This window comes from Barbatula barbatula (assembly GCF_947034865.1).
Source record: "Barbatula barbatula genome assembly, chromosome: 12".
Taxonomy (NCBI): domain Eukaryota; kingdom Metazoa; phylum Chordata; class Actinopteri; order Cypriniformes; family Nemacheilidae; genus Barbatula; species Barbatula barbatula.
The window spans coordinates 18,159,427-18,186,491 of NC_136775.1; the positions used below are offsets into that span (position 1 = coordinate 18,159,427).

Genomic DNA, 27,065 nt, shown 5'->3' on the forward strand with positions numbered 1-27,065 from the left:
TTTCAGTGCGATTGCTATGAGTCACATCCCATCAACCCCTGCTGCACACACCCCAGTCCTGAAATCTGTTACCGTGGAAGGTGACCATTGAATTATCCGGGTAATATGTCCTATCACTCGTGCGTGAGAGCAGAATTGACTTGGGCTGACCTCTGACCCTCATCTGCTCCATAGCCGTCCCATCGAGAACTGCTCTGGAAAACCTGCAGCATATACCTTCACTCATGTGTGTCTGCATTACGGTTTTGTCTTCATTGTCATCTAGAGAATAATCTCATGTGTCAAATTCTATCTGAATACTTTTGTTTTTGTTGGTATCTTGACTTAAGGTTTGACTTAACTATTTTCCTTCAGAATTTATGGAAGTGTGTCTTGTCATGCCTGTAGTTCAGAATCATCTCCTACACTTCCAGCTAGATGCAAAAAGCATTTCACTTGTTGTGGTGCTTCCAGTTCAATTCCAGTTAAGGTCAATTTTTGTTGCTTTTTTAATGGTGTACATGACTCTGCTCCGCTTTACATTCTCATCCTCTCTTCCTGTAGCAGACTCCTAAGACGCTGAAGTCATCATTTATCCTGCTTCTGTCCGTTTGGATTGTGACTGTGGTCGATTGTGACCGCAGGCCTTTAGTGTAGTTTGCTGCACCGCATTAGAAGCTCTCTCACTATTGATGTTTCAGAGATCCTAGACAGATCATTTTACCCAACCCTGCAGGAGTAATGCAGCAGTGTTGTCCTTGTTTCACCTGCTTACAGTATACAGGAGGAATTCATCTGTCCTTGTATGACTTCGGTGGAATATAAGTGTAATTTTATTAGTGTTTATCAATGTAGTGTTTATCAATGTGGGTCATACTCTTTTTAAAAACAGTGTGCCTTCATAATCTTGTTAAAATCTAAAAAAGCACTTCCGTCCTGTAATGGCGTTCAATCTGAAATAACACATGTTAGACGGCTTGGGCGGAGCATCTGTTAACTCCTCCCCCTCAAATGTCAGTCTGCTGCCAGTTGTATTAACAAATGTGACAGCGTTTTTTTAACATTCATTTTAATCGCAGAGACCGAAGAAAACCACAGGCACAATTTTTCACATTCGAAATTCCATTTTACTCGGAAATGATTCAAAATACGGAAGTAAAAACGATCGCGACTATATTTACGCCACTTAAACGTGAATGTAGATTGTTGCTATTTCTTGCTTTGTGCTCTGTTAGAGAGGAGCTTTTGAGTCCTGAACACCGTTCCAGCCGGGATGCACATCAACAAGTGCTCGGGTCGCCATCCACACTTTAAGATGTTATGCACGGGTTGCACAACATTTACATTGACAACACACTTAAATATTTAATGAAAGAAATAATCAAGAGTCAAACGTACAAAAAGCAGAGATGTGCATATGAGAAGCAGAGGGAGTGTTGTCATCCCGCAGGAGAAATATTCATGACTCGTAGCAAGTGTTGCTTCTCGAATCCATCTTTATTAAAATCGTCTCGCCCTTTCCCCCTCTCTCGCGCGCGTCGCTTTTCTTACTCGTTTTTAATGTAATGAACCTTGCCTTGAACCTGATTTTAATTGCCTGCTCCACACATTTGCTGAGGAAAAATACAGTTTTTCATTCCATAAATTAATTTTCAGGGAGAGCGACCGAATAGCAAATTAATTAGGCAGCTGGCATTGTGCAGTCTTGCCCGCATGCTTTTTTCCTGAAAAGATGCTGTTTAGAATAAATAATGACACACAAAATGAGATGCTTTTAAAGCACGTCAATACATGCGCTAGCAACGATAAGCCGTGTCACATTATGCTGAAATTGCAGCCAGGGAAATTGGGTTGGAAAATAGCTCTTCTTTTTTTGACCCTAATGAGCTTCTAGTTATTCTCTCTCTTTCTCTCTCTCACTCTCGCTAGCTTTTTATTGTGTCTTATTGATTCATTTATGTTGTCATAACCAGTTTTGTGTCTTATCGCATTGCTTTTATTCGTCCTAAAACATTTTGTGTGTCGTTGTCAGAGGCTGGGAAATGTTACACTTGCTCTGTAACCAACATTATTTTTGCCTTCCGACCACACAATACTGGCTTAATGAACTGTTTTGAAGTCAAACCTCCTTTGCTTTTGGCAAGAACCGCTGCCAGCCAAATCATGCTTCTCTGCTAAACGTGCGTGCGTGAGTTGATAGACGATTAGATCTGATTCCCACACCTAGTGTAAACCGTTTGCAGACATCGGCTTATGCTGACTCTTTAAAGTACATGAACTGTAAGCCTCAGGTCCTGATGAATCGTCAGATCTGTATCCACCTCGTCTTCGATCAGATCCTGTGTGGATAAGCTACATATTATGGCAAACGGTGCCATGTAAAGTCTCTTTATATGTGTTGTTTATAGTCAAACATTTATTTCTATTGCTGCACAAACAATCGCTGTGATGACTAAGAGGAGATTAGCAGAAAGTAATTGACAATAATATCAGGGCCGGCCCAGCTTCTGTTGGGGCCCTAGGCAAGATTTTAGATTGTCAAGTCAGCTTTATTTACATAGCGCTTTTTACAATTTTCATTGTTCCAATGCAGCTGTACAAGAAAACATTGACTGTAAGCAAAACATAGAAGCTTATGCAAGTCAAAAAACAGGTCAAATATCAGGCAGACTATAAATTCCTATATGCAGTGTTGATGAAATAAAACGATTAACTTCTAGCAGCCCTCCCGGCCAGGCAAACAGTATGCAAACGGTTGCAAGGAACCCAAAACTCCAAAACAAAATAAATACACGAATAAATAAAACATACCTGAATTTTTTTTTTAAGAAAAAATCATATTCATATTAATATAACATGAATTGTAATGAACATTAATAGGAAGTAAATAAATGACAGCAAAAATATTTGTTATAATCACCTTCATATTGTTTGAAAATGTTTTATGTTTTGAACTATTTGTTAAAACGTATTGTTTTTTCAATAATACTGTATTTGAATATAAGAACTTATAAACAAATTATCGTTTATTACTTAGATCAAATATGTTAATGAGAAAGTTATTTCAAATATTTTGACGCCCTGTGCAAATGATTAAGACACATAGATAAAAGTTGTTTTGGTAAATTGTTAAGAATTTTCTTAAATATATGGCTTGGGCCAGTCAAAGTGCCACCAAACCCAATTTCAAACCAGTAAAAAACAGCACGCAGCTTCAGTGTTACCAGTAAAGTGGTTTTAAATACATGCACTTATAATTCTCTTCCTCTATATTGCTATGTTGTATGTTTTTTTATTTAAGTCACCTTTTGTAAAGGGTTTGTATAAATGTTTTGTGTTTGACAAAACAAATACGTACACAAACTGTAATCTGAACCTGCTTTGAGCGGGATTCGAACCGGCGATGAGTTCGGCATTGGGAAGCTGGCGCTCTTACAAGGAGGCCACGGACACCTCTTAGTCGGGGAGTGATGTTTACATGCACACGTCACACTAACTGGTCCCCGCTGCACATGCGTAATGATCGCGTTAATTATAATCGCATCATAATGAAAGAAGCTGTTCTCCTGTCCTTTCTTATAAAGCGCTCTCGTCTGGCGCTTTATAAAGCTGTTTATAGTTTTATTAAAGTTTAACTTTAGACAAGCCAAGGCGAAACTGGCTTTAACGCGCAATGATGCTCGCCACCAGAGACTCGCAGTGCAAAGACTAGCACAAGAATAAACCAAAGCTAAAGACAGAGAGTCGCAACACACTTAAAGAGCGATGAAGACCTACAGTAGGCCTACAGACCCGATGAACAACAGGTTATAACACCAGTCAAATACTGTACTCTATTGTTTGAGCATATATTTATACTTCATTGTTATACTTGTTGCCTTATTTCTACTGTATACATATGATACAAATAAATCTGATTATCAGAACTTAATTTGATATCTTTAGTACATTTTCATAACTTAATTTATGACAGTTCATTTAGTTCAAATGAAAGCAAGTCAATCTAGGTAAAATGGGGTACACGATAAAGAATTAAAAAAGAAACTTGTTACCGTGGAATATATCGTTACCGTGAAATAAAACTATTCATTCCGTGAAATAGATTTTTGGTCATTCCACCCACCCCTACAACCATGAACACTTTATCTTAAAGCGGTTCTTGAATAATTGTGTATATGTGAGTGCACCGTGTGTGGATTGTAGATCAGCATTCTCCATGTGATAGCGCACTTTCGGTTTCCTCACAGTCCATGCACACAGAGCTGCTCCTGTACAGTTCAGATCATCAATCACAGGCGGCCACGCGTGCTCTCCGCCGCTGCCAGAGGTGCCGACCCTAATCTCAGTCCGCCAACGTAAACGGGGTACGAGCCGTGTCTGTAACACAAATAACCGCACCTCAGTCCTGCATCTAACTGCATCCGCTTCGGCAACTCTGCTGTGACTGCGACAGATGAGAAATGCAGCCTGCCTGACGTACGGCTCCGGGCCGTGGTGATGTATGTGTGACCGAGCATAACGTGACCTTCCTATGGCGTTGATGGTAGATTTACATAAAGATTTCAGATGCAGGAGGTTTCATATGGATTTGTGAGCAACAGCTGCAGTGCAATTCTCGCTCGCAAATCTCTTTTCGCTTTTCTCATTGTAGACTTTATAATGTATCGTCCGACTGCAACTGTATCACTGGTGTTCAGTGTAATATATATATATATATATATATATATATATACACAGTAATTCAATTTTATTTATATAGCGCTTTTCACGATGTGCATTGTTCCAAAGCAGCTTTAGTAAAATATGTGAGGGATAGTGTGCAGTCAACCAGACACAGAAAAACCCTGCAGGCTGATTTGGCGACTGTCTTGTTTGCTATAGCGATTTATTTTGCGATAATTACCGGCTGACCACACAATCTTGCATTGGCTACTTGCTGAGTAAATAAATACAATCTTCATAAAAAAGTGCATTTATTAATTATTTAACAATTCTAAGTGATACTGATGACATGAAACTAGCACATTTATAGTCTTAAATTATACTTTTTTGCTGTCTTTCAGAACGGTTTGACTTGAATGCTGTGTGTCAAATAATAAAAACTCTGACATCATTTGTTCAACCACATGTCAGTGAAAACATGTTTGAAATGTGTTTTGTCTCCATACAGTGGAAGTCAATTGGGACAAATGGGTTTGGTTACTAACGTTCTTCAAAATATCTTCTTTTGTGTTCTCTAGTCATGCAGGTTTGAAATGACATGATTTGAAAACAAGGATGTGTTCTTTTTAGTCTGGAATACTGGAATTTCCAATACCTAAAACATATTGATATTCAATTCCATTTTTCGAAAGCAAGGGGAAAAAAACTATGAATACATACCTGAGAATGTATTTCTCATTCGTTGTTTGTTAGTGTTAGTTAATATGTTTATACGATGATTATCATATCCACATATAATGATTGATCAGCGCACATAGAGACAAACTTTAAACATGATGCGCAGACTCTGCACTGGCCAACATTAACAACATTCAACCAGAGAGAATGAAACGAGGGGATGAAATCATTCATCAGCATATATACAGTGGCCTCCACTATCATTGGTACCCTTGGTAAATATGAGCGAAGAAGGTTGTAAAAATAAATCTGCATTGTTTCTCGTTTTAATCTTTTATTTAAAACAATTCCAACATTTCAGTGAAGGAAAACTATTTGAAGTAGGGGAAATATGAAAACAAATATTTTTCGTCCATACATGTTGGCCACAACAAGGAGTGTGTTCTTCTCAGTCTGATGAGGTTTAAGAATACATTGAGAGTCCATTCCTACATAAAGAATGTCTTCAGATCCTTTAAATGTTGCTGCTCCGTCTTCTTCAGTTTATCCCACTCATTTATAGTGTTCAGATCAGGGAACTGGGATGGTGATGGCAGGATCTTGATTTGTGTTCATTGACACATTTTTTGTTGATTTGGATGTTGGTTTTGATTATAATATTTCTGGTGTCAACAGGCCTTTAGTCCATAACAAATGGAGTTATTGTTAGTAGCTATGGCCATTTAGTCTTGCAGTTGTGTTTTACAGGCCATTTTGTGATGTGTCATGATTTGTTGGGTCTTTGGTATTGGGATTTATCACACAGCGTGTGTGGGGATTCTTGAATGGGGTCTGCGCTAGATGTATGTGGAAGCAAGGCTACAAATCTTGTACAGTAGCTGTCTCAGTTACTGATAGATTTCGTATAGGAAAAGCAGATGAAAGCTGAATGTTTGATTGATACCTTGTTCAAGATTCGCTCAGTGATCATTTTGGTTATTTTAATGGTCGTTATTTTGCGCATCTTGAGTTGTTTTCCAGCCATTGAAATACTTACGATAAGCCAACTACTACGTGCATGATTATTTTGATACATGCATAAAGAGCAGTTTTGAGACAGAAGCACTGTGTAACCCTTTCATAAATATTTTGTTTTGACACGCTAGGGTCTGTTTAGCGTATGTATAATGGACAAATCCTTGACCTGATGGGAAAGTGTTCTCTTATGTCCAGCAAAGTAAACATCTCGTTTCTCCGACCAGTCGCTCTATAGAATTGTCCTCACACATCAACACATAACCAGGGTTTGTCTCAAAAGTAACACACACAAAACCCCCAGGGATCAGCTGGTAAGGTTGGTGAAATCATTGCGTTCCCTCACTCGAGTGCAGATACCGGGTCATGAGCTGCAGGCCCCTGGGCTTCACAGATAACTAACACAAGGTCGAACACACCATATCAGAGCGGTTAGCTGGAACCCAATCAGCCCGCACGTAACATCCCATCCGAACAGCCGGGTCGGGACGGCCAGGTGTCTCTGGCTCTCAGAGTGATGAAGAGCTGTTTGCACTGGCAGTAATGCGTCGTGGGATGCAATCTGCCTCGCCGTGCCACTTCTGCAGAGGGCAGGTTTGCTCGCACTGGCCCTCATAAACAGGCTACCGGCTTAAACCTGAATACTAATGCTGTTTACTGAGGCTTAAGAAATGTGGCAAACTCTCAGAATCGATAACCCTCATGCAGCTCGCAGAGATTTTAATAGCACTGGCTGAATCCTATTTGCTTTGCGTCATATACAGAATGCCAAATTAAAATGAGTGCGTTTGCAATCATAGTATGCTGACAGGAATGGTATACCAATTCCAGTGATTTGGGGAAATATCCCTTTGTGTTTTTTTATAACTGTTCTTTGATGTGTTATCAATGGTGAACAGGTGGTGTGGTGGTGTACTGTCCCCCCCCTCATATTTTCACACTGGCTTACTCCATACTTAATATACATACGTAACCAGCGCCAACACATTACACAGCGTTAGTTTCTTACAAGCGTGCGAATTGGGATTCAGCAAGTGCTTCAGAGCGGCATTTTATATTTATTTTGGGAGATTTATTCAGGCTTTATTGTTTTTTAAATGCCAGTCATTTTGCAGGGACTAGTGCCAGAAAGCGATTGCTCAGCATCAGTTCTCTCAGAAAGAGCAAAATTGTGCAGCAATTTACAATAGTCTGGTGCTGCAGTAGTCTAACCTTATTATTTTCTTCCCATCAGCCTTGTTTTTAAAAGGAAATTCAGAGGCATGATGTTGCAGATGCCTTGTGATTGGTCATTACAGGCACTCCAGTCGTGCCTCTTCTTTAGGGCTGCAGATGTCATTAGACACCTGTTCTTGCTGGATGTGCAAACAGCAGCACATCACCGGCGCTCATCCAGGCAGACAAACGGCCATGTGTGACTCAAGTGTTCGGGCATCTGAAGGTCAAGATGTGTCATGATCAAAGTTTGTCTGTGCAGTTGAGAGAAGGCAAGAACCCCCTTCCACATGAAATCCACATGAAATCAAAATTGAGCTGTTTACTGTTAACACGCATTTGTAGTTTTGCGATAAACAATTAATCCCTGCAAGGCAATACAGATCCTAAAAAATAGAGCTGCTAACACTCCCTCCGCAGAACATCTGTTAACTGTCAGTCTGCTGCCATCTCCATTTCTGAGTAAATTGCCTACTTTCTTATATCCAACCAGTTCCGATTTCGATTAGTTTCAAATATGGCACAATATTTTGTAAAGTGAGTCGGAGAAAACTCTGATCTTCTGGTTCCCACAGATTTTAAGCGTAGGATCCCTCTGCATTTATGACTGGGTTGCATTTTCTGCAACGATGTGCAGCAAAGATTTACCAGAAATAGTAATGCTAAATTAGTATACTGTTTTATAGCTGAAAGTATTAGCAATTTTCTTAAAATATTTTGAGTACTCTTACGTTTAATTTAAGGCTTATTTATTTGTTTTAATTTAATTTATTTTGTGATCTTAAGACAATTGCTTATTTGAAATGATTTTGTAGAGAAAAATATAATTGTTAAAACATACTAACTTCTTTCATTAAAAAAACTGAATTTTATTCCGTAAAGTTTTTTTAATGGATGCTTTTGAATAAATAATGAGGAAATGCAGCTAATAAGAGCCCAACATGGTTGGGAACTACTTCAATGCTATTTAAAATGCCATCTCAGGGTGAGACCTGAAGAAACTGGCTGATATGCCAAATCTGCAAATTAAAACCAAATAGTAGCTACTTTAAAGCAGTGGTGGAAAGAGTACTGGAAACGTTTACTTGAGTGCAAATACTGTTACATTACTAAAATTGTTCTCAATTACAAGTAGTCAAAAACTACTCTGTGTACTTGTTACTTTTTAGCCGGTGCTATTTAATGATTTAAGAATAAATATTAATAATAAAATCCAGAGATTTATATAGAAATATAGAGATTTTAAAAGTTCAATTCAATTCAATTGTATTTATTAAGTGATTTTCACAATGTGCATTGTCCCAAAGCAACTTTACAGGAGAAAAAAAAAGTGAAAGTGAACTATTTGTCAGTTATGGTGAACCATACCTGAAATGTGACCTCTGCATTTAACCCATCCAGAGAGTAGTGAACACACGCACAGCAAGTCCTGAACACACGTACACCCGGAGCAGCGGGCAGCTATCACTGCAGCGCCCGGGGAGCAAGTAGGGGTAAGGTGCCTTGCACCTCAGTCGTTACCTGCCGGCCCTGAGGATCTAACTGGCAACTTTCTGGTCACGAGTCCGACTCTTTAACCATTAGGCCACGACTGCCCCGAGAAAATAAGAAATCCAGAAAAACACAACAAATGGTAAAACACAGCACAGTGCAACAAACAAGATCATTCTTAAGGAGAAGAAACTTAAGGATAATCTAGTCTCAGCCGGGAGGGCCAGTTCTCCTCTGACGTGTCACAGCTGCACTCACTGACTTTAATTAAAAGTTATTAAGTAAATAATTATTAAAAATAGGGATAGCTCATTAGTTGTGATTAAGGAAATTTCATTTGTTGAATCTGCTTAGGTCAAATTTTTATTAGACAACAGAGAAATATTATAACCAGGGAAAATAGTAATGGCAAAAGAAGCGACATAGAAGTATTAGCTACATTTGTGACGAAGAAAAAGTATAATTACAGACATAAAAATATACTCATAAAAGTGCAAGTATCTAAAAAGCTGCTTAGTGGAACCTGAGTAGTTGTCATTTGTTACTTCCACCCTTGCTTTAAAGACACTACAATATAACAACTTAGATTTCTTTAGTCACAACATAATTCTCATCATCACATTATTGTCTTAATTAGTTTTTTTATTGTAACACAATGAAGTAATCAGTATATAAATAAGGAATGAATAAGTGATCATGAACGGTAGAGTATGTGACAAATAAAGGTCTTAAATAGTTGCAAATATGCGATGGGATTTGGGGAATGTCAAGTGTTTATGTTCAGCAGAAATCTGTGGTATGGGTCTCATGACCCAGCAATCGGTTATGAACTTTCAGCTGTAAATTATCAAAACGGACCTAAAATTAGCTGATAACTTGAAAGCTCTCTGCTCCTCCTTATGTGTAGAAATTACTGCCGTGATTTTTTTTTTATTAGCTCTAACTTGTGCTCGTCTTAATATGGCTTAACTACTGTTTGGCAGTTCCTTCACTTTAATACGGCGATGTTCTTTTCTGTGTATGTTTTCGGAGTGACTCGCCATATAAAACCTTCGCTGAGTTTGTTTAAAAATGAAGAGCTGGTTTTCAAAGCCAGTGGGTTGTCTGCGGGTGACATTGCTTTTATAAGGATTAAAGCCCTTTAGGGATTTTGTTGGAGAATTTATGCAGTCATGCATGACGACTCTGCAGTCGCGGTGATAAAATTTATGACACTTTTCTTTATTGTAAGTATGGCAGCCTTAACCTCCCACAAATGTTGTTTCAAGGGAGGCCTGTAACCTGCTTTTGTATACTACATTTATGTCGGCATTGCTAACACAACCAAAAAGGTAGAACAAGGTCACGTCTTTGAGTTTTAAACTGAACCATTTACACATGTTTTCATTGAACTATAGAAATTGTGGAACTATTACATTTTTTGACATTTCTTTTTCATTTGACATTGGAGACAGTTGAAAGATAATCTACTTCCCATTCCTGAATTCATACAAACAGTCTGAACCGTCAAGATATTTGACCTGAGTAGTATGGAAATCGGGAACACATTTGCTTGAAGCCTGGATATTTATGGATTTGCTTGGCAGTGTCAAGGCTATTGTATTACCAGGCATTTTGGTATGCATCATTACCCTGATATCATGTAGTATTGTATTCAACCTTACTGGAGAGAGTTTTCTGACACACTACTGGAGGAATCCTGGAGGCAAACTGTGCTAAAGAGATCAGAATATGCATCATGTAGAATAACATCCAACATTATATCCAGTTGTGTTTCTGCTACAGAGAGTATGTGTTCACCCCGGTGAATATACAGAGTCAAGCGACCCCACATTATTTACTCCCATGTCTGTTTCCAATTCTGGCGAGCCAGTTGTGCATTGCTACGTTTTGTTACACGAAACAAAGGCCTTTCTTTAAATTGATGAGCAAAAGAATATGCAACCAAGATCATTTGTTCTAGGTTAACCATGCTAGTTCACCCAAGATTAATTTCTCACAGATGGAAACGGCATCGTAAATCTCCCCGACTAAAGGATTTGGCCAGCGCAGAATACAATGAACTGGTAAGTAATGGAAGTCGGCAGCAGAGATTTGATTTCTGCTCCGAGAGAGCCACTCCATTCCCACAGGCGGTGTCGACAAGACAATGAGTGGTATCTGCTCGAGACGCTGCAGACAGAAACCATTAGTATGTGTGGGGAATAGCTTCTCTTCAAACATGGCGGGCAAAGCTATCTGATCCCAGCCACCGCAAAGCAATCCGCCAGGAAGAACCCGCAAACTTTCCTCCCTTTCAATAGTTTTTCTTTTTGATCTGGTCAGAAATATGATCCTTTTGGATGTGTGCAGATTTACTTGTGAAGTTTCAGCAATCTCACCCACACACAGGTCTTCAATCGCTTTGTCTTCAGACCTAGAGATGAAGATGTGCCTCTGACGGCGTCTAATCTCAACTACTCTTGTCATGGAAGCTGTTCTTGTGGCAGCTTATTGTGGCCTCGAAGCCACGCAGACTCAAAGCCTGAGATTTGTCATGCTGCAAAGGCAGCTGTTCCTGTCCGGTTGATGTTTTACAAGGCTGCCTTGTGCTCAGTTTTTCCTTATTACCGCTTGCAGAATGAAAGCCGCCCCTTGTGAGAGGACTTGGGTTTTAACAAGCTTCTGGATTATTGGGCGGCCCTGCTATCTTTCCTTCATAGGAACTTGAACAAAGGCCAGAATGGACAGAAGGATCATTGCTCGAAGGTAGTCTTCAGAGGAAATCGAAGCCTGTTCTGTTTGTTGATCTGAGTTATGGGGCATCATGAAGGAATGATCAGCAACTGCTCAAAAACTTGTTCGGCTTTGGCTTTTAATCAAAACTGGGTTGAAATATCAGCCCAACCACTGCAAAAAGTTTATCATTATTACATGGCTGTAGACTTGATGACAAACGGATATGGTCACCCTTTGAGTCTTCCACAAGTTTCAGTTGACATGAGCTACAAGACTAGCATAACCAGTAAGGTTCGATTTATCCATGCCAAGGCTGTTGGACAATACCCAAAACATTCTGTGTTGAAGCAAGTGTGTCTCTAGTCCTAAGCTTCTCTAACCCCCGTAGATAGCACATTCCTTTTAGACATCGTCTTGCTCCATTCCGATCCAGGAAAACATTCATCACAGTTTCAACTGTTGGATCCCATAGAGATCATTGTATGTTAAGCCAGACAAACATCAGTCAAGTTTAAAGGGACCTCTGCATGGTAAATGCATTGAGCCTGTACCGCTTGCTTGCTGGGTTTTTGTATATTTTCCCCACAGTGGGAAGATCATTTTCTGTTTACATACAATACAGGATCCCAGAGGTGGCTTTCACACCCTCTGTGCGTTTGTGCTTGTTTTGTCGAGATCTGCTTGATAAGATTGCGAGCTGTGTTTATGACCAGTAATGCAGACAGACTCCTCAGTTCGTGCTTATTAAGAATGAAAGCAACAATTTATGTGTGTGTTTTGCCAGTAGGGTTTGTTCTGTTTATTTAAGCAAACTGTCTTTTGGTCTTAAGTAATATTTACAGTAGTGTTTCAGAACGTACTGTAAACACTTTCAAGTTTGAGTTATTTCACCATCTCAAACACGAGGTGTTGAGCGCTTCATCCATCACTCAAGTCCCAGATGTGTGGCCTTGTCTTTCCAGTAACACGCAGTATGTTTCATTATGGAACATGTATTCTCCAGCACGGTTTACTTTTACTTTCTTTGTCAAGGAATTGTGCGATATCTTACTGTACTGTGTTATTGGAAACTAGCAAAGGCTGTTTTCATGTCAGTGCTTTTGTTTTATAGTAGAAAAATATAAAAGTGCTGTTTTTTAGCAACTGTCTGTCTTGCATAAATAATTTAAATTACATAGTGCTAAACAGACCTTCTGTCATCTAAGAAACAACAGTTTCGGCATAAACACACACCGACACTTTCTTTTCTTTTTCCATTTTTTGGACTCGAGCCTTATAAACTATCTACTTAAATGTTACAAGGTTACATTCTTAGAATGCTTTATTTCAAATTACTCTGTTTTACTTGCTTATTTTCTAAATATCTCATTGCACTTTATTCCAAATGTTTTTTTTTTCATCAAAATGTATTTACATGCTCGTTCTACAAAGCAATATTTGTGCTAAGCCGATGTCAAGGCTACTTAAGTTTGAAATAAAGGGTGTCAGCAATGTTTCTCGACTGTCACTTCACCATCCAATCAATTCCCGATGGATTCAATTATTATCTGGCCTACTTTTTACTTTTCCATTGAAAATCCTGCTTTATACAAATGTCACATTACGAAAATAAAATGCATTGAGAAAGACATTTCGTGTTTGCTAAAACTGTCATACTTTTTTAATCCTACATTGAAGAGCAAAGTGAGAAGTGTGAGATTCTTGGGATTTCAGTGTCTCTTCAGCGCATATGTTGTGTCTATCCGGACTCTTCTGCTTTGTCTCAAGGTTCACTGATATTTTAATGGAACAGAACATGTTAACAATCTCCATAATTTATACCTCACCGTGCGTCCTCACCATAAGCAGGCATAGACTGCTCAATTTTTGTTTTTACAACAGTAGATACTTTCAAGTGAAGAATTCATTTTTATGAAGCACCAATGGACATCACTGACACCCCTTTCCATAAAACTGCTCTATTGCAAGAACATCCTTGTCAAGCGTCTTGACACACTGAGACCTAATGTGCTATGGCTTTGGTCGCCGTGACACGGCGAATCAACGGCCGGCAATCGAGCTCTCGCCTTGACACCTCAGGGGACGGGGCCAGCCACAGCAAGCCCGAGTAGGCAGTGGGGGTGATCGTTGTTCAGACCTTTGCTGCATAGCCGAGCTTCAGATTTACTGTGAGCGTAAGCTCGCTCCGGTGACCCGGACTGGAGCAGATGTCCACAGAGATCAGGTGGAGATCTTCTGAACCTTATTCAGTTCTGGGGGGCTCCAGTGCTTGGCACATCACTATAGATCTGCACGTGAGAGAAGCTGACATGTATGTGCGCTGGGGTCCCCGCCACGCTTGTACATACGAGTGTCCGTCGCTTGTATCGCAGATAATCCTGCAAACAGTCACATGCGCGCAGAGCCCGGGGACACTGCTCTTGTGCGGGTTAATCGCAGTGGCTGTGGCGGTTCGGTTGCGGGGGTACAGAGCGTTGTTGTATGTGGCCGTGGCACGAGTGCATCTGGGCAATTCACTGTTTTGGAAATCACTCATCCAGACAATTTGTCTTCTTGAATAAGGCAAATCTCAATGCTATGGCCAGGAGAGACTTCTACTATACATCTTACATAACATTTCCATACATTCTTGAAAGGCCTTCATATTCTTTTAATAAGATCTAGGCTGAAGTTGTCGGAACACATTTTTTAGTTGCACAGATTGTGCCCCATAAAAATCCTTTAGTACTGTACTACACTACACAAGTATACTGATATACTGTACTTTTCATTATACAACATCCTGTGGATTGTATATTCAATACACATACATCAATTATGTTTATACTTTGATTAATAATATACACACATACAAATAATATTTTAAATAATATGTAATTTTCCATGTTTTCAGTTTTTTTCATGTGATGCTGTTTTGAGACCATAACACATTATAATGTTCTTTCATTTATAATATAATACCGTTTTTTATTTAATTATATAAATAAACTTGAATTGAATCAAGTCTTTTTTGCTCCCCTATGGCTGACGTTGGCATTTCTGCACGTGTGCTACAATTGTATAAAGTTGTCTTTTTTTTGGCATCTCTGACACATTTCTGTTGCTATTATCAGGATGAAGTTCATCTGTAGTTCATTGTGAATCCCACAAACTTGAACCTGGCTGCTTTATGTTAAAACATTCCACTTGGGAACAAGTGATTCTTGGAATAAACAGCGTGCCTGCTCATTTGGATATTCATAGTTTTTTATGATCTGTGCCAGACATTTATTTAAGAAAAAAATATATAATGATATGTCTTTTTTGCATAATGACGACAAACTAGCGGAGAAAAGTGACCCTGCATGTGAAAACAAAGCAAAAGTCATGTTTGTTTTTGTGATTTATTGTTTTCACATACAATCGTCCTACTGAACAGAGTGCAAAGAAAATGCTGTGAAAATACACCCAAACATGAACACCGAACACACAAGAATATATCTGTGAGATTGTCATATCCCCCCATTGACTCCCATAGTATAGTTTTTCCCTGCTATGGCAGTAAATGGTTTGCGAGATCTTCCAGATATCTTCTTGTGTGTTCAGCAGCACAGCAAAGTACCCCTTTAATGTATATGCTTTTGACTTCCCAGTTGTGCATTTATACATTTTTCACAGTTTAATTTCAGTGCATCCGCTGTTGTCGTCATGAGACCACAATGTATAAATGCAGCTTTGATGGGTGGCAGCTTTTTTGCATTTCTCCTTGTTTTAAAGCTTGGAAATGGCTTCCAGGTGCATATTGAGTGTATTGTTCAGATCTCTAATACTTATCAACACAAATCCACACAACAGAATCAGATTGTTGAAGGAACACGAGGACACATGTTGTAACCGCCTGTGGTCGTCTCATTTGCATAGTAATCAGCATTAGTACTGCAGGCTCTTGACCTGTACGTGACATCTCTTAAAGGTTGAGGTCAATGGGCAATTGCAGTTTTTCAATCAAACCTTGAAGTGGAGTGAATACACACTGTATTCTGACTGCCCCAGCACACACAACAGGAATGAAAGATCCTTGGCCAGTGTTGGTTCAACTTATGAAAATGATGGGAAGTGTTGTCAAAATATGGCTCATTTTCCAGTCCCCGGCAATTTCAGTTTGCTGTCCTCCTGTCATCATACTACATTAGTTCAGGACAGAGAATGGTTTTTGGTCTTAATGTAAATGATGTGTGGATGCGTGTTATTCCAGACTGGTTCAGTATGTACTGTATGGCGCTAAACACTCATGGTATGCTTTGAAACTCAATTCCTATTGTATAGAATCATTGGTTTTTTTCGTGTTGAATATCCTGTTTTAACCAGAAATGTATCATTATTCATTACAGGAATTAAATCATTTCCATTCTGTAGCTGTTTAAGAATTATTCAGTGTTAAAATAGAGAGTCTCTCTGACTTTCCATCACTGCTTTCCTCTCTCGCTCTCTCTCTCTTGCCGTCTCTCTGCAGCTGAGCTTCTTGTCAGACTCATGGCAGTCCTCGGAGGCATATCATCGATGTCACTTCCCATGAGCTCACTGCCGCTCACTTTCTCTACAGTGTGTGATCAGTTGGGACACACTTTCAGTCTTAGGTTTGATGGATGTACAGTACAGCTTGCTGTCGTAAAATGAACTCACTGTAGCCATCACACGGGTATAGTACAGTACGTGCTGTCTTTACTGTAAGAGATGTGTGTTTTGGGGTTGTGGCTTATATGAAGTTGTTTTCAGAAGGCACTAACCGTTATCTTCATCTATTTTGTGGATGCAGTTCATTTGTTGTTCAAATCTATTAAAATCACAGGCCGCTTTTTCTAAAAACAAACTCAGAGTTTTTTTATTAGAAAATGTAGGTCTACTCTACTAAGGATGGATGGATGGACCCATGCTTTAATAAAAAGAGTGGAAATCAAATATTAGTTTAATTTAAACTTGAGAATGTAGTCAATATTGCATTAGTATCTCTTATTAATGTCTCAAAATAAGATGCCGTTGTTGTGAGACTGTGGGCACACACTGTTTAACGTTTAAGTTTAAGCAATATTTACTTGGATGTACACAAAAGGTATTTGAAGGAAAAAAATGCATAGACAATGATATAAAAGTGTTTTTTTGAAAGTTGCTGCTAATGCATTGGTTTTTCAATAAACACTGCAGAATAAAGCGGTTATTACTGTCATTGCCACTAATCTCTCTCTTTGCCTTGTTTCTCTTCGTCTCAGGAAAGCACAGGAGCAGAATAAGAAGGTGGTTTTAGCAGGATGTGTGCCACAGGCTCAGCCCAGGATGGACTACCTCAAAGGCCTGAGTATCATCGGGGTAAGATGAGCCACTGTACACTGAACTACAGGCTCTTACATCTCAAACCTTTTTGTATGTAGCGGGCTGAAATATTGGTTGTTTACTGCTAATCTTTCCTTCCACTCAAGGCCCAATTTTTTTTCTTTGGAGCTTTAGAAGATCTGGAGCAATTGCTAGTGTAAACAAGCATCTGTACAAACATCCCTAAATAGGTGACACTTCTTTGGTCTGTGAGATAAATACAATCACACGCTGTGAGAATGCGAGGGTTGACTGAAATAATAATAAGACATTTTATTCATGGGTGAAGTATTCGTTTAAGGGCTGTGGTTAAGAGGTGTTAAGGAAACGTCTCATTTTGTGCTTGAGTGATCTATAGCATTTACAGGCTGTATTTGCATGAGCTAACCATGAGTCAGTCAACAAGTCAAAGTTAGTAAGTAAACATGTTGGCGATGATGGTTTGGTGTGGCTCTGCCCCTTTTACCGTTGGAAAAATCACCTTATGCAAATTAGAAGCAGTTTTGCATATTCTGCCTAGGCGGTTGAATCTCAGAGGATATAAGCAGGATGTATGTGTGGAAAACAAATCAGTGCGTTATATAATTTAGAGAATAGAGCTCGGAGCTCGTGGCCGTTAACTCGCCAGCTGTTAGCACTAAGCCTCTGGCTTAAACCAACAGGCGTGTTTATTGAATTTAATTACATTATTTATGGTGTGCTGTTCAACATAGCGTGGGAGATTACTATGAGATTCATGTTTATTAAGGAGACAAGTTCAATAATGAATGGCCTGGGCAGAACCAATCATGTTTTAATAACTGCAATTTAAAAAAAATATTGATAAAAAACTTTCATTATTTATGCTTTAAAGACGGGCACGAAACAGAATACTACATTTCAAATATGTGTGCGAGCTTCTTTGTGAAATTATTAGATGCGCTTCCATTACCCTTCAAAATGAGCAAATTGAAATAGCGCATTGAAATTAAACCCAATGGAAACACTATCGTATTGGCTGAAAATAAACACGCATAAAGGCATATCTCGCAAAACTGGAAAGGAAACACTTTTAACACGTGTAAAGATGCAAGGAATTCACATTAAGTCATATTTTATATGATGGCCCAAATGCAGGAAAACTAATGGGTGCAGTATGGAGACAAACTTCACTTCACTTAATGGAAACATCATCATTCTGCAATATTTCTATCGACATTTATCACTTAAGTTTTGCACAAATCTGTAATGGAAACCTGGCTTTTGTTGATTAATAGATTTTCAACCACCTACTATGGGAAGATATTTGTGGCATAGTCGAGGATTATTATTTATTTATTTTGCACTGAAAAGTGTCCATCTCTCTGCTGTTAGATGCAAACGTGAGGTCTCAGTAATGCACAAGTTAAGCTCTGCCCGTCTCACTGTTTACCAACCGCGACCGCGATGATGAGACTGAGATTGCCGTCCCACAGAGATGCTTTTCCAAAGGCATCGACCGCCTGATGCTTCTGCGGATGTGTTTATATCCGTAAAATATGCCGAACGCTTCCGGGAGCTTCAATCAAACTTGACTCACGATAAATGGAAAAATGAAAATGGAAAAAACATCTTTGGGAGCTATTTATCTTGACCATAACTGGTCGGCTACAGGTGTCATGTCCATAAACAGAGGGATGACCCCATCTGGAGTTAAAAAAGTATCTGTCAAGTCGCAATTTGGTCATAGCCAGTTTTTGGCCTCAACATTTAGTCCCATGTGCAGTGTTATGTCTCTCCATCTAAGATAAGGTCTTCATAGTCTATATAAAGAACTAAAGTGTGTTTGTCTGTTTCATTCTTTTTCTTGTCATATAATAACTGCTGCCCTCCTGCCCCCAAAACACAAGGCCAAAAATATCGCCGTGGCAAGTTAACGTGCCTCTGACCCCAGTTGTTAATTCAAGTTGAAATGTCAGAGGGTCGGTGGAGTGCTGTAGCTTTAGGCTTGTTTGGGCTCCATACAGAAGCCTTCAGCCACAGCAGGCATCCGTGCCTGCTTTTCCCACTGCAGTTAAAAAGGAGATCTGCGCGGGGGCAAGTCGAGTCTTTCTGAAAGGCCGTATTGATCGGGATAGAGGAATGATAGAGACGGCTCAGCCCGTTCATCTCTTGGCCCAGCAGGATAGCCACAGGAGAACAGGAGGGTCCAAATGGCAGGAGGCGCCAAGCTGGCACCCACCCGCTGGCACAGAGCAGGGTCCGATAACACTTTGCTATCATGGGCAAAGACATTCAGACCCCCGTGCAGCTTTTGTTTGGAGAAGTATCTGCACTTGAAAGCTACGAGGACGACAGCGGTTACATTTTCAATGCATAGAAACCTTGACTGCTAAACCGGGTGATAAAAGAAAAAAAAATATTATATTGGAGTCTAAAAAGGTGTCCAGATTTGTCTGGAGGTCTCAAAGCGTTTGATAAAGTTGCTTCAGCACATCTTTGTTTAGTCTAGACAACAGACTTCCAAGTTGAAAGCGATTCGTCCCTTGTTTCTTTCAAGTAGTTTGCTTGAAAAACAATAGCTGTGGGGGAAAACAAATATCATTTTGAAGTACTTCTGACCCGGGCCGGGTTTAAAGCGTGAGAGTGCAGCCGAGGGAGCCGTTGGCCCAGGAACACGTCAGTAATGCTAAACAGGCCGACCTCCTGCCGTTCTCCAAACATCTCCCTCAGCACATGAAAGAATCCACTCAATAAAATTACCTTTTTTCTCTCGCTTTGACATGGTCCTTGAGATCGAGCTCCTTTCAGAGCCAAACTTTCTCGCTGTTTCTCTGAGTCCTCACAGCGGTGATCCGGGACCTAAAGTGCGTTCGCCCAGCGGAACACGAGCGGGCTGGCCCAGTAGAGTGGAGCTGAGATTGTGCTTCCATTAGAGCGAAATTGATTTCTGTTTCGCTGTTTTTCACGCATGTAACTGCAGCCGGCAGAGGCCCGAGGTCTGCGGTCCGTCCCCTGACCCACGGTACCGGCGAATTAATAGCCCCAGCGGCTGGAGAAAAGTGCGGAGCGGGCCTCCGGTCAGCCATTTAACCGCAGGATGCATCGCACAATGGATACAAATTCCCTTTAATAGATCGCTCTCTACAATCTAGCGGTCTCCATGCAGAAATGACCCGAGCGGAGGGAGGGTATAGTAGAAAAGCTGTGAAAGATTACCTACCCCAGCAGTCCCGCACCTATTCTTGTTTCCTCGCCCCATTTGGCATTTTCTGTATGCGAGAGATTGGAATGGAGAAATGGTTTGTAGGTGTGTTGTTTAGGATGCTTTATTCCCAGAGCATCGCTGGAGATAACGCTGCATTCTGTCTTTTATTAGAGTTGTGTATAATATTTATTCTTTATCGAGGAGGAATGTGGACTGTCTGTTTTCCAGGGCATTTAATATGAAGTGTGATTTGAATAATCATGGAGTAGGCCAACCTGCAGAATGGAGATATGTTATCTGATTCGTCGGCCCACACTCAGTCTGTGAACTTTCACGTCTTGAATGGATTCAGGGAAATAATCTGCAGAAGTTTGTGGATTTAGATATGGTACAATGTATTAAACAGTTAAAACATAAATTTGTTCCCTTAAAAAACAAATATTATTGTGGTCAGTGAGAGCATTAATGGAATACCTTAGTCCAAAGTAAACAAAAGAAATGTCATGATATATTCACCCTTGTGTCAATTAAAACCTTCATTTGACAAACACAAAATAAAGATTTCTCTCAGTGGTTTTGTGTAACACATAATATAATAAAGTTATGTTTACTCGGCATAATGTATGTATGTTCAAGTTAACCAATTTATGTTTGTTATACAAACATGATTTTTATATGTTAGCATTTCAAACTTTCATTTAACGTTCTCTAATGTTTTAAGTTAATCTTACATACAATTTTATTTGATCTTTAACAACATATTAAGTTAACAGAGCTAAACAGAAATTTTATTTAAAAACATGTAACCTCCCACTACCTAAGCAAAGGCAACCACAGAACTATATACACAATTTATCAAACTCCTCTAAATCTTAAATAGACACCAACAAGCGTTTCTCTTTACTAAAAAAAAAAAAAAAAACAACACTTATTTAGAAACTAACTCATGCAGTCTTACTCAAAGCATGCTGGGAAATATAAATCCTTTGCCTAGTTGTAACAATTATGGTTCCTCAACACAAATCATTCCTATAGTGCCAACATAAACAGGTTCATAACTGAACATGGAACATTCATATTATGACCAGATTTGACAAGAATTGTGTTGATTTAACGTGGACAAGCAGCAAAACTCAGTGGTCAAATATATATTTTCACTTTAAAAAATAAAGATTGCGATATTTTGTTCGAGCTCTATCTATCTGGTGTAGATCACAGTAAGGCAGTGTCAGAGACTGTCTTGTCTGTTTGACAGTCTCATCAGTTTTGTCACTGTCAGACCGCTGCAAATATCTGTCAAACATTTGTCACATTTTGCCGCTTCTTCCCCGGAAAGAGCCAATTACACGTCTAATGGCTTTCCTCTGTGTCAGAGAGCTACTTAATTAACTTACAATCTTCATAACAAGGGGAGTGAATATGATTTAAAGCACTTTCTAATTCCCCGCTGTTTATGAATATGTGACATTCAGATATTAAAGATTACACGGTCATCACACTGGGACATTTGATTTGGATCAGCTGTCAGTCACAGTTAACGTGAGGACTGAGGTCTGACAAGCTTCTCTGGTCTTTTTACTGACAGCTCATATGGACGGCTATGAAACCAGTGTGTGTTTGGGTTCACATTCTCAACCGGAGAAGCAAAGCAAAAGAGTTTTTTGTTTTTAATAGTGGGGTGTGGACTTGATCCACTTCATGCCCGGTTTAGTGTGTTGATATGTTCTTGACGGTTCAGATTTTTCCGGGTCTTCATCAATGTGATGTTTAAAGTTCTGTTAAAATCAAGGTATTTTTTGATAAAAGTATCCTTAAGTCCAGTGCTGTGTCTGGTGTTCTCATTGTCTTTCTCTCCTTCTCTCTGTAGGTCCAACAGATTGATCGAGTGGTGGAGGTGGTGGATGAGGCTGTCAAAGGTGAGTCATGCTCCTGTCTTTCTATCTGGATGTCACCTTTTCCTCAACACATTTTCATTTTTAGCAATAACTACCGTGGCCGAGCAGTGCAACACAAAACATCAAGTTGCAAAACTCAAAACAAACCTAGAAGCAAATAAAAAGATCCAAAATCTAAATGACAAATCTGAAAACGCGATATCAAATCTAAAACACAACAACAAATCAGTAAACCCTGAAAAGGTAGGTACTTTGTTGGAATGGGATAGCTACTGCTGATTGGATTAAACTCCTGTCAATCAAGATATATAGGCTTATGTGTATATTTATGAGCAAAAACAAACAGTCGCGTCAGTCCCACTCAACATATCCAACAGGGACACAGATTAAAGTACATGTCATCATGTTATTTGCTTATATTGTATGTATCTTCCGAGGGGAAGACTGGCAGTGTGAAACAGTGTGAATCTACTCCTAATGCAAGATGAGCCCGTTTCAACTTTATTAACAAAATGTGGCTTTTGAACCTTAATCAATGAATATGCGCTGTATATTCTCAAAGTAACATTGAGCTTCCTGGATAACTTGATTGAGAGGAGTTTCATCCAATCAGCAGTATCTATCCCATTCCAACTACCTTTTCCGGTTTGACTGACTTGTTGTTTTGTTTTCTGACTAGTCGATGTGTTTCATGATTTGTTATTTTGGTTTTCGATTTGATATTGTGTTTTCAGATTTGTCATTTTGAAATTGGAGTTTATTTTGCTTTTACCTTTCCTGTAGCTCAGTAAGTAAGTTGGTTGGATCCCAGGGGATTGCAGAAACCCATGTATAAATGTATAGGATAATGCAATGTAAGTCGCTTTGGATAAAAGCCTAAATGTAAATGTTTTAGATTTGTTTTTAGTTTTGCGATTTGTTGTTTTGTTTTGCGCTTTCCGGCCACCATAAATAACCGATGTTGAACACCCCTATATTGTAATAAATGCATTTCGAGTGGATTTTGTGATTGTGTGCTTTGGTTTATGGAGTGTCCGACTACTAGTTTACGTACATACACCGTGTAAAAACACTTTCATTTTCTACTTATAGCCAGTTATTTTTACCTCACTTCTTGACTGACTCTCAAGTGATTCATTCGGATATTCATTTGTCTAATCCCCTCCTTTGTGAGATGCATGGTCTAATCTGCTGTGATTCAGAGTCGACTCCTTTCTTTCCCTAGCCAATAACTTTATTCATTCACTTTCGCCTTTACAACTTGGCAGACTGTCTACATTCACACACAGTAACATTACACACTGCATGAAATGTACTTTTAGTTATATGCGGCAAGACATTTCACCCGGACGAATAGAAAGTGTTGAACTGTTGAGTGATTTTCATTTCACATTTATGTTCATTCGTTTTTACTGTATATCAAAATCTTAAGATAGGTTTAGACCACTTACAGTTGGAATATGGTGGAATGTATACTATTGCTCGGTCGAAAAGTTGATCTCTACATGTAACGGCATATTTCTGCATTTAAACTTTTTTGTTGTGAATTATTCACAATAGTTTTTATTTTACCAGTCTTTTATTCACATGCCTCAGATTGTGGCTATTTTATACCAATTGTGCTAAACAGCACCTTCATCTTGGTGAACCATCGGGTGAATCATGGTTTTTTTCACAGCGTATTGCTCGGCTTTATGTTTAATTTCAGATGCTCACATATTCACATTTCTATACGCACCCACGGCCCACAATAACCCGTCGACAGTCACAGAGTTCAGGCTGAAAGCAGGTGCAGCCTTGAGAGATAAGATGCTCCTGGAACTCGAATAATTGTTTGTTTGAAAATCTCTGGCTGCCTGGCAGACATTCATCACCGCTCGATGTATCTCATTCTTTTGTCATGTCTCTAGTGGTTTGTGGCTTACCGGCCCGAAAAATAAATAAATAAAAAGGCAGAAATCATAATTGCTGTGCTTTGCTGTCTGGCTACAGCTCTTATCCTTTCACTGCCCTCAGGCTCTCATTCTCTGAAGATTATTTCATTTCGCTTTCTTCTTTTCCTTTTTCTAGACGGAGCTGCTATAAAGCTGTGTATTACTCTCATTCTGAAAACTGCACAAAGACATGGTATCATGGTCCTTAAAAAAAGCTCTTTGATATAAACTGTAGGACTAAAATTCATGTAATAATGTGCTTTAATGTACTTCCATGAACATGGCCAAGGTAGCATGTCTAAAAAGATCTGTGCATCATGTCTTTAATGCCATGGTACTTTGTCCAAAATAGCATGGGGAGACGTGTGTGCATCCATGTGTAAAACGTTTTAAAGTTCTAAATCTTTATTGGTTAAGACTTAAAACTGAACTGAACATCGCTTGAAATATAAAACAATATTCTAGTGGTTCTTTCACATAAAGGCGAACACACCTATGATTTCTAAGACAGTAAAGGCAAAACAGAGGATAACATTGTGTCTACACTGGGCACGACACAACAGAACAAATGGTTTGTTCTTAAGGCGCGGTCACACTATACTTTTTCACTTTCATTGACTTCCATTCATACACATGTGAATGCGGCAGAGCGGAAACGCAAGTTCGTGCAAAAACGTATCGAAAGTTCAATTTTGGTGAACTCTGACCTGGAAATTTGCTGGAGAAATAGTAGATGGATACGTCACAACTTGACCTTTTCAGTTGGGGGAAATTCTAATATAACACAATCAAACTTTGTATAAACAGCTTTATTATAAAAACAAAAACACGCATACATGTTTTCTGGTTGCTATCCATACACGTAGGGCTTTGCGTAGAAATGTTGCATGCTAAATATCTAGTCTGACCGGGCCTTTAATGAGTTCGTGAACACTAGTGAACAAAACACAGAACACTGTGCTAGTCATGTTTGAATATTTTTATCCAAAAATCATACATATTGTGCCTCTAACTGCAGTTTTTATTTTGATAATTTTTAAATATATTTACAGTAAATAATCCTGTAATCCAGTTATTTATTAGTTCGTTGAGAAATAATTCCTTCACTTAATGATCATTTGAAACTGTCACAAGGATGCCTTGAATGTCCAGTTGGATGTGTACGCACAACAAGAAAGAGTAACATTTGACCAGCGTCAGCATAATGACTCAAGCAAATGTGTGCGTGTGTTATCTAAACACAGGCCTACAGCTGCTGAAGTTATAGAGGTCAGTTATGGCTCCCGCACACAGGCCGACACAATAACCGGTAGCCATAGATCTGTGGATCACATATCCAGACGATACCAGACCCTCCGGCTGAAGGGTTAAGAGACAAAATCTGCCAAACCAGACCCGGAGCTCTTCAGCAGCGCGGCCAAGAATAACAGTCATCTGAACCCACTGTGTTTGTGTAACAGCGCTGACCTTGAACATTCTCTCCAAGACTGCCTCGGACAACAGGGATCCACACCAAGAGAATGTCAGGAAGAGTCAGCAAACACACTTTTTTCTCTCCCTGTTTTGGTTTAGCAGCGACTTCAGAACTATTACTACTGTTTGTTTGCAGTTGAGTGGGAACCTAATTCGACTTCTCTTGATTTATGTTAGTAGCGGTATACGCAGGTTGTTACCAGTTGTTGCGTCTTTACGGCATATTACAACATGACCTTACTTTGGCAAGCACACTGCAACACACGTGAACATCTCTGTGTTCCTTTGACTAATTACACCCCACACCTACACTGAAGATAAAACAAAAGACTTTTTCAAATAACCTTGTTACTCGAAGTTTCACTTTTTTCTGGGTGCCTTTTATCTAGTTATAGTCACAGAGGTGAAACCTTGTCCACCTCCCGCTGTGTGCATTAAGATTAAACGCAGACAGAGAGCTGCTCTTCTGGCCGGAGGCTGACCGGTACCTCTGATCACTCGCTGGATCAGACCACAGCACCATGGAAGAGGAAGAAATAACACCCACCCCCAACTGTGAAGCCCGTGGCCGCTGGATATAAAAATACAAGAGTGGGTGTGGACATGAGGAAAAGGTGTTTTATAGAGAGAGCGGATTCACATCAGGACCCTTCAGCAGTCAAATTAGCTGCTGAGGGATTGCCTGTGTTGTTTTGGTCTCGGATCATTCACTGCACATGTCTGCTTTTGATGTAAAGGTGCAGGTCGCCTCGAGCGCTTGTCAAAGAAGGTAGTGGTAGTTTGTAATGGTAGACTTGTTTTAAAGTACTTTTAATATGTAGCTGCTCACACGCTTTAGCTTTTTTATGAAACCTAGTGAGACAGCATTCGGAGTGGCTTAGCTTTAAAGGTTTTGCTTCTAATATATACAAATATGTTTGCTTAATAAGAGCAACATATTAGCAGTTATGTGTAAATGATAGTTTTATAATAGGCACGGACTGTTAAAGTTAAAACTTACCCATCTTGCCTCAGGTGAAGACTTTTATCTTGTGCTCACTATCTGTTGTGTGATACCTGCGAGTTATTTTAGACGTGATGTGGTGTAGTGGTGCACATCTCATCCGCTGTGTGACCCCCTTCAGACATTGGAATAGTCTTTCATTTTGTGACACTCACCAAACTGAACCGATACAATATACAATAGCCAGCGGGAAGATTCAACTTTGCAATGGTGTGATTTCTTGAATTGTGCGGTCAGTGTGATGTGCGACTTTGTATGGAACATGTCCACAAACATACAAACATAATTTGGATGCATGTCTTACTGTATTGCCACTTAGTTTAGTCTTTTTTTGAAAACCACTTGCATAGGCTGTTTGCCAGCATATGGATAAACAAATGTTGGTTAAAAAAAACAGACACTTTACTAGCCAATACCTGTCAACAAAAAAAAATAATTTAGTCATAAAAATATTTTTTTTCAGACTATTTGCGAAAGCATCTGCTTTTCAT

The 27,065-nt window shown here is 39.4% G+C and overlaps 1 protein-coding gene across 1 annotated transcript in view; it reads left to right on the forward strand.

Annotated features, from left to right (window-relative positions):
• The window catches only part of cdkal1 (CDK5 regulatory subunit associated protein 1-like 1), a 310,661-nt gene that overhangs the window by 74,394 nt on the left and 209,202 nt on the right, over positions 1-27,065 (forward strand). Inside the window, exons 5-6 of the mRNA XM_079469382.1 lie at positions 17,004-17,100; positions 22,137-22,185. Of these exons, the coding sequence (XP_079325508.1) occupies positions 17,004-17,100; positions 22,137-22,185 (146 nt within the window). The remainder of the gene's footprint in view (positions 1-17,003; positions 17,101-22,136; positions 22,186-27,065) is intronic.